The sequence below is a fragment of the Lichenostomus cassidix genome, chromosome 11 (genome assembly GCF_008360975.1).
Source record: "Lichenostomus cassidix isolate B80296 chromosome 11, HeHo_3.0, whole genome shotgun sequence".
Classification (NCBI taxonomy): Eukaryota; Metazoa; Chordata; class Aves; order Passeriformes; family Meliphagidae; genus Lichenostomus; species Lichenostomus cassidix.
The window spans coordinates 4,355,254-4,372,021 of NC_139492.1; the positions used below are offsets into that span (position 1 = coordinate 4,355,254).

The 16,768-nt window shown below is 44.1% G+C and overlaps 1 protein-coding gene across 1 annotated transcript in view; it reads right to left on the bottom strand.

Moving 5' to 3' along the window:
* Window positions 1–2,517: 2,517 nt before the first annotated feature.
* CMIP (c-Maf inducing protein) overlaps window positions 2,518–16,768 on the bottom strand; it is a 128,375-nt gene continuing 114,124 nt past the window's right edge. Inside the window, exons 14-21 of the mRNA XM_085071471.1 lie at window positions 15,702–15,809; window positions 13,103–13,219; window positions 11,911–12,051; window positions 10,956–11,003; window positions 10,091–10,237; window positions 8,492–8,597; window positions 7,361–7,431; window positions 2,518–4,483 (exon numbers count right to left, since the gene is read on the bottom strand). Coding sequence (XP_084927597.1) covers window positions 4,430–4,483; window positions 7,361–7,431; window positions 8,492–8,597; window positions 10,091–10,237; window positions 10,956–11,003; window positions 11,911–12,051; window positions 13,103–13,219; window positions 15,702–15,809 — 792 coding nt within the window. The 3' untranslated portion in view covers window positions 2,518–4,429. The remainder of the gene's footprint in view (window positions 4,484–7,360; window positions 7,432–8,491; window positions 8,598–10,090; window positions 10,238–10,955; window positions 11,004–11,910; window positions 12,052–13,102; window positions 13,220–15,701; window positions 15,810–16,768) is intronic.

Here is a 16,768-nt window from a genome sequence, read left to right on the forward strand (position 1 = left end):
GAAAAAAATGGCATTGTAACATCTACTTAAAATAAATATTTTGATATGGTTACTCCATTTAGTCGGAAAAAATCATTAAAAATTCAAGACACAGCAATAGAACAGAGTGATGTGTTCTAATGGGCACAGCTGGTTGGTGTTCCAGGGGCTGGGAGAGGTCAGCACTGCCCTTAGCAGCACTTACTGCCCTACTGCTGAGAGATGTCTGGAAAGTTTCAAGGGGCTCTTTCTCCAGATTAAAAATCCTTGTACATGACAGAGGAGGGTCTTGCTGCTCCCAGCCATCAGGGGAGTGCAAATCCCAAAGAAGGGAACAGGTCCAGCTGCTGCTGGGTCCCCTGGGATGGGAGTTGTAGATAACCTGGCATCCACCTTGATCACATGAACAAGACACACCAAGCTCTTACCTGGTAAAAAATCCCACCAGACAATGCTTCAAGCCAGCAGCTGCTCCACTACTCCCCTACAAGCAAATCCATGCTGAATTCTCAGGATTTTAGGCATATATTTCACTCTCTGAGCAACAAATAAGCTGAATCCACACAGCTGGGAAACTGGAGGCAAAGGTACTTTGTGAGATTCATCTCTGCGTTTGGTCTTCTGAAACTCAAAGGCAGCTGGGAGCAGTGGAAGCAGCAGTAGGAAGGCAGGACAACCACAGGGTTTTAATGAGGACAGGAGAAAATTGCTCCCGAAACTCGGCAGTGTGGCAGCTTTGTGCTCTTTGGATTTGCTTCAGAGTTACTGTATGAGTTTGGGTTGAAAGCTGAGAGCTGCAGGTTGGACAAGCCCCTGGCATTCCGAGTTCCCGGGAAGATGGGCTGCAGTCACCTCCCAAATGGAACCAGGAAGCTTTTGAATGGCTCCATTATCAGTGAGGAGCAGCTGGGCACAGCAGAAAGGCATCATTATCCAGGGGAAGCCACCAGCCAGCTCCAAGGCCCTGTGCTCTGGGACAAAAAGCTCAGAAAAGCCTGAGCCCAAGCTAAAATACAGCACCTCTATTACAGCATGGCTAATCCCCTCCTTCCGTAACCCAAAGGAGAATCCTTCCTCTGGCACAGACCTGAGAGAGCCTCCCAGTGCTGCTCTGTCACTGCCACTGGCTGACACCAAAGGCACAGGGATGGCTCCAGCCAGGTGAGACAGACCCCGAGTCCCATTTTATTGACACCACACTGATCTCCTCCAAGCTCACCCAGACTTTGTTCCACCTGCTGCCGTGGCAGGGGCAGATCCTGCTGGCTTGGGAGTAGGGAGGAAGCATGAAGGAGGAGTTTTGTGGAGGCTGTTGCAGAAGGCAGGAGCAGGGCAGGGGTTGAAGGATCTCACACATGCTCATTCCCTGCTCACTCCAAGTCACTCACGTGGCATCTCAGCCAAGCTCTGGAAGTCCAGGCTTCTCCCACTGCTGATGATCCAGCTGAGGTTGCAGAACCCAAATGCTGCTGCTGGTTCCCCCAAAGGCAGAGCCTGGGAAGCTCAGAGAGGATGAGAAGCTGTATCCAATACATCTTCATCTCACCAAGGCCTAAAGCTCTCCTTTCTTGGGCGATTTCTCAGTCCCTCATGCAATGTCCCAGGAATATTTCTGGCTCTTCTGGGCTCAGAAAGGCTTTGTGAAGTGCTTGCTGTAGCCAGGGCAGGACAGCCCATAGGCAGCAGTGACTGCTCAAGAAGAAAGAGCCAAAAGCCCAACACACTCAGATACAGCTGTCTGGTTTCAGTGAAGGAAAAAAAAAAGACAGTTTATTCTCTTTATCAAGGGTCATCCTGTGAGCACTTCTTAGCTTGGCTGGAAGCACAGTACAAACCCTTGTGTCTCCATGTTCTGAGGTCTCTTTTGTGGAACAGAACAGAAATACAGACAACAGTGAGAGTACAGGAGTCAGGTAACACAGGTGATGAAGGCAGCTCTCAGAACTTCTGCAGGAATTGGTTTCCAGGGGTCCCATTTGTTTGAAAGCTGAAGAGGTTCAGGAGCTGTGCAGACCATGGAGGCAGAGCTGTGGAGCTCCAGCTGGGTCTCATGCTGGCAGGCAGCCCACAGCCTGGAGCATTTCACCAAGCACAGCAGAACGCAAACACAGCACATCCCTGCTTCTGGATGCTGCCCTGAGAGGTACCTGAATGCATTTCCTGAATGCACAGAAACCTCTCTCAAACCTGGAGATGCCCCAGTGCTTCCAGCACTGCCTGCATCAGACAACCAGTGCAAGCAACACCCCACCAATGCAGCTCTTTTGATGGGCAGTGCAAGGACTCCTGGAGTCTCTGAAGGACTGGGGACAGCGCAGGGAACAACAGGCTTGGGGAGGGATGCAAGAACACAGGGACTCAGCTGTCCTCCTCCTTTTCCTGCTCTCATCCTTCTCTCCCTTCTAGGTGGTGGTTCCTGGAGCCTGGGGAGTGCTGGCAAAGGCTGTGGCTGCCTGCTGGTCTCCCTGCTCTGAGTCTGCACCTCCCACGTCACCGACCAGCCAAAACCTCCTTCAAAGAAAACACAAAGCACGCAGCTAAAAGATATTCACTTACAGTTTATTTTTGCCTGAAATTATTTCACATCTCTTTGTACACAGCTACAGAACAGTAGTAGTAAACCATTGGTAAAAGCAACAGTGCTAAGGAAAATGTTGGCATGGTTTGTCTTCTTTCTTTTTTTTTCTTTTCTTCTTTCTTCCCATACTGCATCTTCATACAGTCTGGGATTTGAAGGGGGTGAAAAAAAAACCTGACACACTACATGAGTTAAGACTCAAATTCTGTTACATTATTAAAAAAAAAAAAAAAAAAAAGAAAAAAGGAGAGAAACAATGTAATTTGGGATGGTTGTCTACACAGCAACAAAAAAAAAAAAAACCTGAACAAAAAGCTTGGCTTTCCATTGAATAAGATTAAATATATATATATTTATATATAAAAAATTACATTGGCTGTATGTGAAACCTTGAGGTGCTGAAGAATAAAATAAAAGTGTTAAACAGAGGAAAAAACTTCTTTTTGTTTTGTTTTTGTTTGTTTTTTTAAATAAGCAGCTCTGTACAATGAAGGCTCATTATGAAAAAAAAAAGTCAACAGCATAGTTATAAAAGAAACCACAATTTTTAAAAAATCATCTTCTAAGCAACTGTGGAATTTGAAAAATGTAGCAGTCACATTTACAGACAGGTCAGAGCTATCGGATCAGCAACACCGCGATTTCCTCAGTCTCCCCAGAGGAACATGCAGAACAATGCGTGCACAGAACAGGGCAGGGAAGGGGGGCACAGGACAGGGGAGGGAATGAGGGGAGGGGGAGAAAAAACCCAGAAAAAGCTGATGCACAAAGTGGAGGGAGAGCTTTTTTTTCTCTTTTTGAAATATCGGACGTAAACAGAAAACAACGGAGGCAACGTGTAAAATCTACAGTTTGCAAACACCCCATTGGCAAAATAAACGTCTTGCCCCATCCCCTGTGTTTAAACCTGACATGGCTTGAAAGACTAAAGAAAGTTTTCAGACTTTGGAAGGAATTGTGACTTTTATTAATCCCTGCACCCCCTCCCCCAACAACCATGCCCCCCTTGATAGAGATTTTCCTTCCTATTTGATAACATTTGAGGCATTTTGAAATCAAAAAGACAACGCGATGAATGTTGACAGAGAGGGAGTATAATACAGTTTGCATTACTAAAAGGCAATTCTTCAAGGAGGACATTTCCTTAAAAAAAAATAATAATAACAACAAGACAGCAAACTAGTTTATACAGTACTATACGCAAAAAAAGGGTAAAAGAATTAACAATTCATAAATAAAAGACAGGTCCCAGACCTGTTATTTGTGAACCATTTTCTTAAATAGGTGCATTATGTAAATCTTATGTACAACAAAATCACTTTGCATAACAACTGCAAGGACATGGAGGGAGGTGAAAATCATATTGGTTTTGGTTTTCTTCTCTTGAGATTTTTGTAAGTTTGATTTTCTGGAGCAAAACTGGTGAAAGAGGAGTTCTGGCTGGCTGGGTGCCAGACATGGAAACCCAGGTAAATAAGGACAAAGGAATATAATTTTTTTTTCTCCACACGGCATAAAACACAAAGGCAAATAAAATCCACAAAGGTGTTTTTTTTCCTCTTTATAATCCTCTTGCTGCTACAAAGTCCTTTTTTTTTTTGTTTGTTTGTTTCCTTTTCAATTTAAATTATGTTGATTCTGAAATCACAAAGCTGAAAGAATCCAACGGGGTCCAGGCTTGCCCCGTCCTCGCAACACACACCACTCCACTCTGCTACCCCACAACCACAACTCCTGCCACCAAGTCCCCGGACTCACTGCTCTACAGTAATTGGCCAAAAGTTATTTTTCCGGTTTGTGTCAATCTGTTTGTTTTAAAAATCTTTTCCTTCTCACGAGAAGCAAAAGAGAAGAGTCGGAGGCAGGGAGAGCTCACCAGGCTTCGGTGTAGCGGACGTCCACCTCCTTCAGGTTGGGGAGTTTAGCCTGTGAGGGGAGGAAAAGGTCAGAATTAACAATGTGCTCAGGTAAAAAGTTAAATCTTGTGTGGATCATTCCCTATACTGACCTAACTGAGCAATGGTGTCCACATTTGGAGAAGGGATAGGGAAGGGGAGTGACAGAACCTCCTGGGGAAGCAGAGCTCCTTGCCCTGCTGGTGGTGTTGATGGTTGGCTGCCCAGGGGAGAAAAAGGCCAACAAAACCTGTGTCCTGTGACTTTCTGTGTGACAGAAAGTCTGTTCAGTTCTGAGATCATACTTGTATTTCAAATGTGGGCTCCCAAAAGAGGTTGAAAGCACCTCTCCTTGGCAAGGGAAGCATGGAGCCCCACTGGTGGTGGTGAAGGTGACAGGCAGCCCAGGAGAGGTAAAGGGCAGACACAGCTTTCTGTCCTGGGAGCTCTTGTGTGGAAATAATCCCTGGATGTTCTCAATTCAGAGGTCATATCCAAATATGGAGGAGGGCTCTGGAAAGGGACAAAGCACCTCCCAGCAAACTGGGAGGATTGATGTGTCACCCACCAACTGCAGGAAGAGGTGTGACACCCTGGGCCCAGCGCTGAGCTCAGCAGGGAGCTGGAGCAGGTAGGTGTGGTGCATAAAACAGGAGGCTGAGCCCTTACAGACACACAGGACTAAATCCCACCTGCTCTAAAACCCCTGCACCAGCCACCAGCTCCACATCAGACCCTGATCTGCACTTTTATACAAATGCTTATAGCAAAATGTGTCTGCCCAACTCCTGCCTTGAAGGCAGTGCACTCACACTGCAGAGGGCAGAAACACATTCCTCCTTCAGCCTCCTTTTACCCTCCACGTACTAGAACAATTTGTAGAGCATTAGCAACTTTTGGTGTCTTTGTGGTCTCCCTTCCACAACTCCACTGCTTTTGGCCATATCACTCCTGAATTACCCCACATGAGGCAGCCAGGGATGGGCTGTTTGAGCTGTTCCTACTTGTCAATCCCATTTCCACGCTCTCTGACCATAATTGCACAGCTAATTCTCTCAAAACAAATAAACACGTTTAATTAGGCCAGGGCATAATTGAGGACTTGGAAGTTTCTAGGAGTCATTATTACCTCACTCCTTGATTTATGTGCATGCATATTTTGATAAGAGCTATTCATAATCCTACAGACACTGCCAGCAAATAATTTTTCAGTTAGGCAATAATGACTTCAGTAGTGGGTGTTTATTTATTGTCTGGTTCAGCCTGCCTGGTACATATGTGGGTGTCTGTGTGTGTGCAAGCATGTTTAGTGGGGCGGGGGATGGAGCTGAGAGGAAATGTCATCACTGGCTTGTGCCCCAAATGCTCTGGCAGACCAAGGGGAGAAGAACCAAAGATTGCATCAAAAATACATTCTCTGAAGTCTGAACTGCTCCTAACAAACCTACAACCACGTACCCCAGGGAGAGAAACTACTACTTTTGAACATACACAAGAGGCCAAAAAAATGGCCACCAAAATAAATCTCAGTTGAAGAGGTGAAAGGGAAAAAAGTGGTGCCTGCCTGTTCTCCCAGCTTTCTGAATTCTCTGCAATCATCAGGACTTTGCTCACAGCCAGTTTTGCTGTTTGCCCTGGCAAATCACTTTCTTGAGTTGCTGCTAAGGACTATTAATGCAATACCAGAGCAGAGGGAACTGCTTAGGAAAATGGGAGTTTCAGTAAGAAGTGAGTGGCAAAGGGGCTCAGAAGCAGGGGTGGGACTGGGGGAGCCTTTCAATAGATGTGATTTCAATGCCCTGGGCCAAATACAGCATTGACCTTGATTGTCTGCAAATGCCTGGGGCCTGATACAAGCTCCATTGTGTGAACCCATCTGCAAGCCAGCTGTTAATTCCAAGGACGACTTCTTTGCATATACAATTGTGACACAAGTTTTGAAAACTTGATCTTGAAAACTCCATGTAAGCAGCATTGCAGCTGAGTCCCTGGGGGAGCCCTGGCTCCACAGCCAGAACCAAAGATAGATGTTTGCAGTGAATTTTGAAAGCAGAGCAGTTACAAGACTTGCTTCAAGTTCCAGACTCAACCCAAGGTCGTGACCTTTTGAGTAAACCTGGCCCAATCTGTTTCAACATCCAAGACAAGCAAATGTCAAGTTTCATCTTGAGTCCTCGGGTCTCTAAGGTAAGATTCTGGGAGATGTGACTCAAACAGCAGCAGAATGAAGGCAGAGTCCACATGAAGTCATGAAAGTCAACACATCTCAGGCAAGCTCTGTCTGAAACCACCTGGGGCTACACCCTGGCTCTTTACACTGTTTTGCCTAAGTCATTATAAACTTACAGTAAAACCAGACATTGCAAGTCAGATTTCAGAACTGGGCATCTGTGCAGATGTTTCTGCTTAGAGCCCAATTCCAGTCCTAGAGGTGTCAAGATAAATTTAAATCTTCCTCAATGCTTTTAGTTCTCCCTTTGCATTCCAAATCAAAGCCCTGTGATACTGTTCACCCAAGCTCCTTTTGGTCCTGTTAACAGTACAAGATATGGTGTGTAATAGATTGTACCTGTCTCTGTATCCTCATCAGAAACAATCAATATGCTTCTATTTATGAAACTTTTACTGATAAAGCCTTTACCGTTGATAGCACTGGCAAAAAGATTGAGCTCCTGATTCTATCTCATACTTCTCCATTCAGTATATTAAATGTTTCCTGGGTCCATCAAAGCCAGCAACCCCACAATGCTGCTTCCAGTCATTATATGCCCAAAATAATCCACTTTACCCTCTTCAGATAACTTTCATGCTACCCACTCCACAGGGTCAGTTCTCTCTGCCCTAGGCATCACCACCATGCTCTTGTTACAGCTATTTCTCATATTTAGAGGATGCAATTTACAAATACCTTGAGATCTTCGTAGGTATCTGCTGAAAGTTTGGTGCTGTTCATATTTAAACTACACAAGCTCTTCATGGCTAAAAGAGAAAACACACAGATATTTATGATCATGCTGCATTTTCTTAAAATATCATGCTTACAGTAGGCCAAAGCATAAACAAGACATGACTATGTGCAGCACTCCCAGGAAAAAGCTGAATAGTGTAAAATATAGAAATACAAATGGATGAACAGCTGTTTGGGCCCACATCCAGGAAAAAGTCCCTATTTAGGAAGGGCCATTAAGCATATGCTTAAGTCTGCTGACTTCAAAGGAGTTCAGTCAACTTCTCATAATCGGTTTCCTGCACATTATTCTGAATAGTGCCCGTTCTCAGTGCTCTGTGTGGTGCTCACAGGGGCTGTGCTGATCTGGCAGTCCTCCCTCTCCTCCCCCCATTCCCATTATAGGCTCCAGTACTTAGCAGAATAGTTTCCTAAGATGAGCCATAACTCCTGGCCTGTCTGGCACGTCTGCGTAGGATCAAGCCTATTAAAGTAGCCCTTTAAACCCAACAGTGATGTTTCTAATGCATGCTGGGGGCAGGAGGGACTTTCATTCTGGCACGTCCAGCAGCTCAGTGCTCAGGGAATCCTGAGTGCCTTGCTCTGCCCTGCCTTGTTCAAACTAAGAACAGGGACAGTTTCACCTCCCCAGAAATGAAGGAACAAAAAATGCCAGGAAGAGCATGGAACCTGCTGCACTCAGTTGCTGAACTGAGTGAGAAGTTGCCAGATGGCTTTGCAATCTTCCCCTCCCTGCACCACAAGGGCAGGGCAGGTCCCACCCAGAGGGGAAGAAATCTGGGAAGTCCCTGGGCAACAGGTCACCCTGTGAGATGGAGACAATGCCATCAGTGAAGGAATGATCCAGAGCATGGCCCAGGAGGACAAAGCCCACATGAGGCCACTCAGTGCCATCAGGCTCAGGTCACCATCCCACAGCCAGAGTGGGCAGGGAGGAGGGAAGATTAAAGCCAAGATGACAGCCTGGCCTAAATCCCTGCGGAAGCACTGAGAGCTCCATCTCCTGCCGGAACCCACAGGAATTGCTCAGAAGCCACACCAGTGTCCCACCCAGGCCCGTTTGTCACTCACAGCTCAGTGCCAGCAGCCCGGCGTCCGTGACCGGCGTCTCGCACAGGTTGAGCACTTGCAGCATGGTGAGATGCTCGGACAGGAGCCGCAGCCCAGCGTCACCAAACTGAGGGACACAAGCAGAGCTGAGTCACACGGGGCACACACACCTCGTGCAGGAGCACCAGGGAAAATGGAAATGGGGTGTGCACTGAGCCCTCCCAGCCATGCTCCGACCCCTCACTGCCAGCACGGATGACAGCAGAGAAAGCAAATAGTTTCATCCCTGTCTTGCAGGCGGGGAATGGAGAAATTAAGTGACTTGTGTGCATTTAACCACAGGCCATCACTTAATTAGAGTGGTGCCTTTGAAGCCCAGACTTTGTACCAGTGGGCTCCCACCCAGGCTATACACGATGGTTATGGCAGCCTCGGCCAGTTCCCAACCACATCACACAAAAAAAGCACAGTGCAAGTGGTATTAATTAGCTATTTTGGTCTCAAGAACAATGTGCTATTGATTGGTAATTGTTCTATTGACCCACTTGGTTTCGGCTGTTTCTAAATTCTGGATTAATGGAAACCAGGATATCGCAAAATAAAATGGAACCCAAATACTTTTTTTTTCTTTTTTAATAAAAAAGAAAAACCACAGAAAAAGCAGGCTCTTTGTTCAGTGAAATCAAACTAATTTTGAACAAGAAGCACCAAAGTTTTCCAAATGCAGAAGTTACATTGTTAAGACAAATCTGGAGGCGATACAAACAGTCTTAAAACAAGCGAGCAATCAGTCTCTACTTCATATTCTCCATATTTAAAAAAAAAAAAAAAGAACATTTCTGGGATACATAGCAGTTAGGAAAATAAAACAAAATATTTACACGCCATTTCAGTTTAAAAAATGCTGCTTTTTGTGGTTGCACTGACAATAATAATATTTTCAGCAAGCACTACAAATAGGTGCTACCAGAAAATGGGGAAAACCTATTCAGTAGAGAATCTCAGAGAGAAAAACTAGCAGGGAAAAGTAGAAGAAAAATTTGATTTTAAAAGATCCTTCAATCAACAGCTGAATAATTCGTTCAGTTAACTTGGTCTCTTTTTGTTTACAAAATAACCACATTCTGATTTAATTTCCTTCAACTCATTCATTATCTGAGTTTCTTTTTGTTGCTGTTGGGTTGATCAGCTTTCAAGCAATTCATTGCCTAAAAGGCACAGACTCTCTGCTTTTCTTGACCACACGAGCTGCACTTTCTGTCATCCTAAATGGGTGAAAGCAGAAGCATTTCTCAGATGAACAGCAGCACAGGGTCTACTCAGTACACAGCAGCAACCATGTCCAACTGGAACACTCAACCCAAGATAGCAGCAACCCTTTTGTAATTAAAAATATAATAAAAATTAAAAATTGGAAAAAAAAAAGGGGGGGCAGGGGAAGAGAAAAAACATCAGCTGCCAAAATGAGACAAACCACAAGAAGGGCCTGTAAAAATAGCAGGAGGACAAAATGGTCTAAGCAAGCCTCTTCACACACTCTTCTAGTGCTGACGTAATGCGGAATTTCGGAATTAGTCAGCACTGGTTCCTGCTCTGAGTCTCAGGCTGCAGAGCACTTACCTGAGTTGACCACAGGTTCAGCTGCTTGAGCGAAGGCAGTTTGATGAGGTGCTCAGCACAAGCACTTGTCACATTGGTAAAGGCCAGGCTGAGGTTTTCCAGATTTCCAAAGGATCCCGAGCTTAGCAGGCGGGCCAGGTCTGCATCCTGAAAGCCGACAGGAGATTGGTGAGAGATTGTGGATCCCCAGCCTGTGTCCCCAATACTGGTAACCAGAGCGAGTTGCACAACTGCTCCACTTGTTTACAGTAACAGGGAACCACACAGAGCAGTTTCTGTTTGTTTGGCAAGCAGCTGAGCTCTTGTGGCAGCGTTGCTTCACACACCCTGGGAAAAATTTGTCCAAACATTAGGACAAAAATGTCCTTTGCGTGTGAATCCTTATGAGACACAAAGGCTTCAGTGTCAGAACAAATGCTGAAGATGGGTCTTTAGACTTCATGAAGATGTAACCACAAGGTCCAGGTCCTAACTGTGCTCAGCACCATTACCTGGCCTCAGTGAAGTTAGTCTGGCTTTGCACCAGGCTTAAATGCAAAATTGATGGGTCTCTTTGAGACTTCCATGACTAAAATCCAGAACTGGACACTGTGAAGTTTGCCTTTTTAATGCAAAACTCTGTCCCCAGATCTGCCATTCCAAATCAGCTCAGCACTATAAATCTGACAGTCTGGTTGGAAACTGCTGCACAGACCCAAGAGGAGAAATGTGCCCTCACTTGTGTAAACTCCAGTTGTGTTGACAGAGCAAGTGGAATGGCTCCCAACTCAACTGCCCAAAACCACTGTGCCACATGGCAAACATAAATCAAATGTTTAAATACGGAAAGACAAAGCTTGTTTTTCTATTGACATGATTAACTTACTGTGGACTTGGATGGCAGTGTTAACCTTGTGGGGCCACCTTTTCTTTGCTGTAAAAGAGAAGGTATTTTGGTCAAACAAGTTGCCATTCTATGTTTCAGACCCACTGAAGTACAACAAGCTCTTCACTAGAGCAAACCCTGCTCCCATTTTAAAGCTTCCTGCCAGCCCTTCCACCTCATCCCTGCTTTCCCTGCACTGAGTGTGCCTGTTGCTCCCCAGGGACACCCACTAACCACAGCTAAGTGGATCTTCATGCTGTTTGTCTGCTTCAGCCTGCCAGTATTTGTCCACTTTCACTTAAAAGGAAACAGCTTTAAAATGCTGGACACAAAGTGAGCAAAGGAGTTAAGATGGCGCAGCTGATAAAATCATTTGACTTCAAATAAAGCATCCACTTTTCAGGCAGTGGTTAACAACAAATATACATATGAAAGAGGGTAGAGGAAGATTGTGGGTATGTTTGCATAGGTGAAAAAGTTCTAATGAGAGCAGATCCATTTTAAATTTGTAGGTCCTGTCTTTAAAATAAGTAAGAATCATTTTCTACAAGCTCTAGATCTGAGAACTAAATCTAAAGACCATCTCAGTGAAATGCTGTGCATGTCAGATCATTCAGAAATACTGGCCAGCACTAGAACCATTTGCTACTCATATGTCAAAAGGTGGCAGAATTTGACAAGCCGACTTGTAAGATCTTGAGACAGCAGGGTTTCACCTTTATTCCTTCACACAGATCCTAAGCAGGTTATTGAATATCATTTACAAACATAGTATGGGATTAGTCACATCACTAAATATCACACAGTCTATATATTCACAGTCAAATCCTCCCAGTACTGCTCCCATCCTGTTGTTAACTGGGAATTTCACACCCTCCTTGTCTTTCTTTTGTACCTCCATTTGTGGAGAGCACAGACCCCAACGTGCTATGGCAATATGTGCAGGGTGACATACCAGCTCCTTTAACTCCCTCTGCCTCTCACACAGCTGTTCATACATTCTCTTTCCCACGTCTGTGCTTTCCAGGGTGGAGATGATCTGGAGCTGGGTGTCATTATTATCAATGATGTTGTATTCCAGCATCAAACACAAAATCTGGCAGCAGAATGAAAGGAGAGTGGTCAGTGCAGGGCTTTCATTCCATTTCTTCCAAATATCAGAATTACACTGGGCATGGTGGTTTAAATCCCTGGGTAAGTTTTTAGAGCATGCATTATGGAGGTTAGATGAGAGAGGTTCACAGCAATATTTATGGCCCTTACAACACACGAAATCACTTTTTTATTCTTAAAGAATGAAGTGCAATCTCCAAAAGCCAGCCTGCCTATCCTGTCTTCCATTAGTGCTCATTCCTTCTGACTGAGAAGTGCAATTATTTGCATCAGATTCAGGACACAAGCTGCCTTTCTTTTTCAGCTGTGTATCATGCCATTGCAATCAAAATGCAAAGCTCTTATTCCCTCCACAATTTCAATTATTTTTAATGAAGAAAAAAATCCAGCAACATGATATTCAAATACATGCAGCATGCTCCTTTATTTACTGGATTAAATTAGCATGCACAGATCTAAGTCAATGAAAAATTGTGACTCCTTCCATCTATTTATCCATTCTCTTTCCACTAATAATATGACATTTATCAAGCAACTTCTCTTAATAAACCCAGAAAAATATATATAAACTATTAGCACAACAAAAATAACAAATCATAAGTATAAAAAATGTGTATTAATGCAAGCAAATAAGACTTTATAAATGCACTTTCTGTGCACTGCTCATTTTGCAGGTGGCAAGACAAGAATCAGGCATTTCATCATGGAAAAGCCCTGTGGTTGTGAATTGTGATCTCTCACCACAGCCTACACCATCATGGCCATTTATTTCCCATCCTAACCTCCAGCTGCATTACAGTAAACAGTCTCTTTCTCCAAAAATCCTTGCACCCACCTTTCATTAAATTCACACTCATACCTGCAGAACAACAAAATTCTGTTCCCCTTTATTGAGAGAAACACAACCACCCACTGCTGGTGTTGGACATAACACAAACCTGACCTCTGCTAGACCCAGTTCTGGGAAAGGCTGTGTGAACCTGAATCTGAGCACTGCTCATAAACCTCTGTGACCACGTGTGTTCAGGGCTTACCTCCACCATCGTCTGGTTCCCTCTCAAAGCCAGCAGCATGCAAGGTCCTAATTTATTTTCAGCCAGTGAAAGCAGGAACTTCTTTGTTTTATAGCAGGATCCCATTAAAATATGAACCTGTTTGAGAGAGGTAAAATTAGGGGTCTAGGCCTAAGAAAAACATATACCTCTAGAGGGGATATTGTTATGCAGTCAAAAAGTGTTAAGCATTTGCAATAAATTCAAGGATTAAGGCCCAGTTTACAGATAGGGCTGCAGTGTCTCAACAGCTTTACTGCTGAACGGAAGTGAATTTTTGAAGAAGTCGATGCCCAGTGAGATCTGAGGAAGTGGCAAGTTTCTCTCCATAAAGGAGCCCAGCTGACCGCCTGATCCAGGCTCCCCAGGAAGCATCAGAGCAGCTGTGCAATTGCCCCCATTCCCAGTAACCTGATGAACCCAGCCCCAGGGGAAGCACCGGGGATTTTGCTTTCTCATCTGTTTGCGCTTTGGTTTCTCTGGAAATGCCAGCTGGGGAGCAGGGGCTGTGTGGGTTGGCTGTGTAGGTAAAAGGCAGTGCTGCTGGCAATCTGCTGGCCTTGGTTAAGGGGTGGTGACAGACAAGATCACCTGTTCAGGATGAACTGACAGGAGCTGACTGGAAAAGGAAGGACTGCTTTAAGAAATCTGGCAGTCCTGAGCACTAGTCAGAGATGGTGGGCTCTCCCTCTCATGGGCTTTCATGCTTTTGGGCCAGTATCTTGCTTTCTCTTTTGACCAGTTTTCCCTGAAAGGGAAGAACTGCTGAGAACATCCCCTGAGTGAGACTCCTTTGAGTCCAGGAGCTGGCAAAACTGTCCTGCAGACTCTCTGCAAGCACCAGAAAGCACCATGTGATATCACATAGTAACACCCATGGCAGAAATGCAAAGCCACTTGAACAAATCAAATAGAAGCCTCTTCTCACAAAAGAGGTTGGCCATGTTATTTCCAATGTAAAAGCCTTGGGGATTAGATGCAGGGAGGTTTCAGTTCCTAGGAAGTCTTTTTTCATAGCCCAGATGGCTGATTCACCATTTGCTGCAGAGCACTATGTGAGAATTTGCATTTTCCAATAGCCTGGGCAGGAAGAGCTCCATTATGTAGACTCAACATCAGCACTACTCTACAATAACCTTGTAAATACATTCTGTGGCCCCCCTGGCTCATGGCAATGCCTCCCTATGTTCAATACTGCTGAAAATATCACCACCATGCCATGATGAGGTCAGTCCTATGTGAATCATGGCTTCATTACCAGCAAGCTCTTTAGAAAAACAGAAAAATCTTTTTTTCCTTAAGCATCCATCAGCTCAGGTGGCCTTTAAAAATGTGAACCTCCAAGCCAAAAGGGATTTAATTTCATGCAGTTTTCATTAAGTTTTTTTTAGAGGTTTTCTTGAGCAATGGAAAATACTGACACTGACAGTAATGTAACATCAGGTGCATCTCAGAACAGGGTGTTTTTCAAACTTTATGGTTGGTCGTTAGCAGCTCTTTAAGTATTTATCAACATCCTTGCAAAGGGCACAGAGTACTGCATATTAATGTCTGTTAGCATTGTGCTTTCTCATGCACGCCATCTCCTGATGCTCATAAATATCTTGAACCACAACAGCTCTCAGGAGAAATGATACAGTTCTGAAGAAATTTTTTCAAAGATAGAAGACATATAAACAGTGAAGAAGGATAAAATCTTTTTTAAACACTCTTTGTTCATTATCAGTTTCAGAGGTATCTGATCCATCTGAATTTAGGAGTACAGACAAACATCTATGTTCTTTATGTCTCAAAATGTTCAGCATGTGAGAGATGCATGAAGTGTAGATCCCCCTGAAAGTCACTTAACTGTGTACCCAAAGCCAACTTCAACAAATGTTTTCCCCTTTACCAGGGGAAGGCAGTAATATCATTTCCATCTTACTTGGTATATGGAGAATTAATACAGAGAGAGACCTACGTGACTTGACCCAGGTCGCACAGGAAGACAGTGCTTAAATCACATCACTGATTAAAACCTGCTCTTTTCTGTCTAGCCCTTCTCAGAGTTTCAAAAGAAATAACTGCTGGAAATGGAATGCTGGTTTCTAATTACACCTCCTCACAACAATCTAATTGGGCAGAGACACTGGTAACACTTTTTTATATCTATCCATCCATCCTTTATTAAGTCAATGTTACTGCTGGTTTTAAATTCCAGGGCAGCCTATAAATGAAAACTATAGGTGTGGATGTACAGAACAGTCTGTCACTCAGTATTCCATGCTCCCTGAGAGAGTTTTTTATACACACAAAGACACATATTTATAAATACAGAAATACATTCATGTGCACAGTTTTGTGCATTATATGACAAGCCAAGGTTCAAAAAGAAAACAGTAACATGCTAACCAAATTGTGAATGCAAGGCAGGTCCATGGATTTGGTGACAGAAAGATCTGGATTTTCTAGTGAATGCTCATGGTTTACAGAATCATGATTTAGACAATTTTTTGACAAAAACAAGTAAATCTCATTACTGCCAGCTAAGCATTACTTACTGCAAAGAAGTCTCTAAACTCACATTATTGCAGACACGTACCATACTGGCAAAGAGCTCTCCATCATCATCACAAGCCACTCCCCCAGGGCTGTAGAGCTGGAACCAGCCGTCTTTGCCAGCCCTCACACTCAGCAAACACGAGTGCACCTGCCAAGGAGTGAACACATGGGGAAGGTTACAGCTCCTGCCAAAAATCACCAGCATCTCCCACACTGGGCCAAAAGTAACTGCAAAACCAGGGACTGCTGGAAATTTCATGGTTAATATTCCAACTGGCAGAGCTGCAGGCCAGTCTCCACTCCCAGAATCCATTTTTTCAGTATAACCAAAGAAGGGAATCTGCAGCATCACTGACTGCATGGCCTTTTTCATTCCCTTGACACAAATCAAACACAAAATGGCTCTAATCTAGCTCTAATCTGAGCTTCTTTCACTCAGAACAAAAAAAAAAAAACCACAAAAAAACCACCAAAAAAAAAACCCAACCAAAAAAACACCAAACAAAAAACCCCACAAATTTCTGAGCTTCTGTCATTTTCCCCCTGTCCTCCCAGCATGGGTGTCTATACAACTGATGTGATCTGCATACCAACTGCAGTGGCTGATGGCTTGCTCATTTCCAATCATTAAAAATTCTTATTACTCCTGCTCTAATAAAATTTGACCAGAGTCAGGGTGAAGGAAATCCACAGGGAAAACTCAACAGGGATACATAACACGGAAGCTGCACTGGAGAACTGGCACCAGTGAGTAACCATTAGTCTAAATTTGGCCCACTGTAGAGATTACTATATTTAGTCCCACAATTTAATAGAGAAATCATAATTAAGCTTTATTTTTTCCTTTTCCTTTTTTCCCTTCACTTGAAGAAACAGATGTTCCATTTCACTTTCTGAGGTGTGTGTGTGTGGGAGGTAAATTCTTTCCTTTGGGCACAGAACACTAGCGACAGATGAAATCCTGGTGCCATTCTAGGACAAGAAGGTCTCATCTGACAAAGGTAATTTCTGCCCACAAGAGCTAAACCCATGAAAACCAGGAGCTCTGGGCAGAGCTGTTCCAGCTGCACCCACAGTTTTGAGGGAGCTTTCTTGCCTTTATGCCAA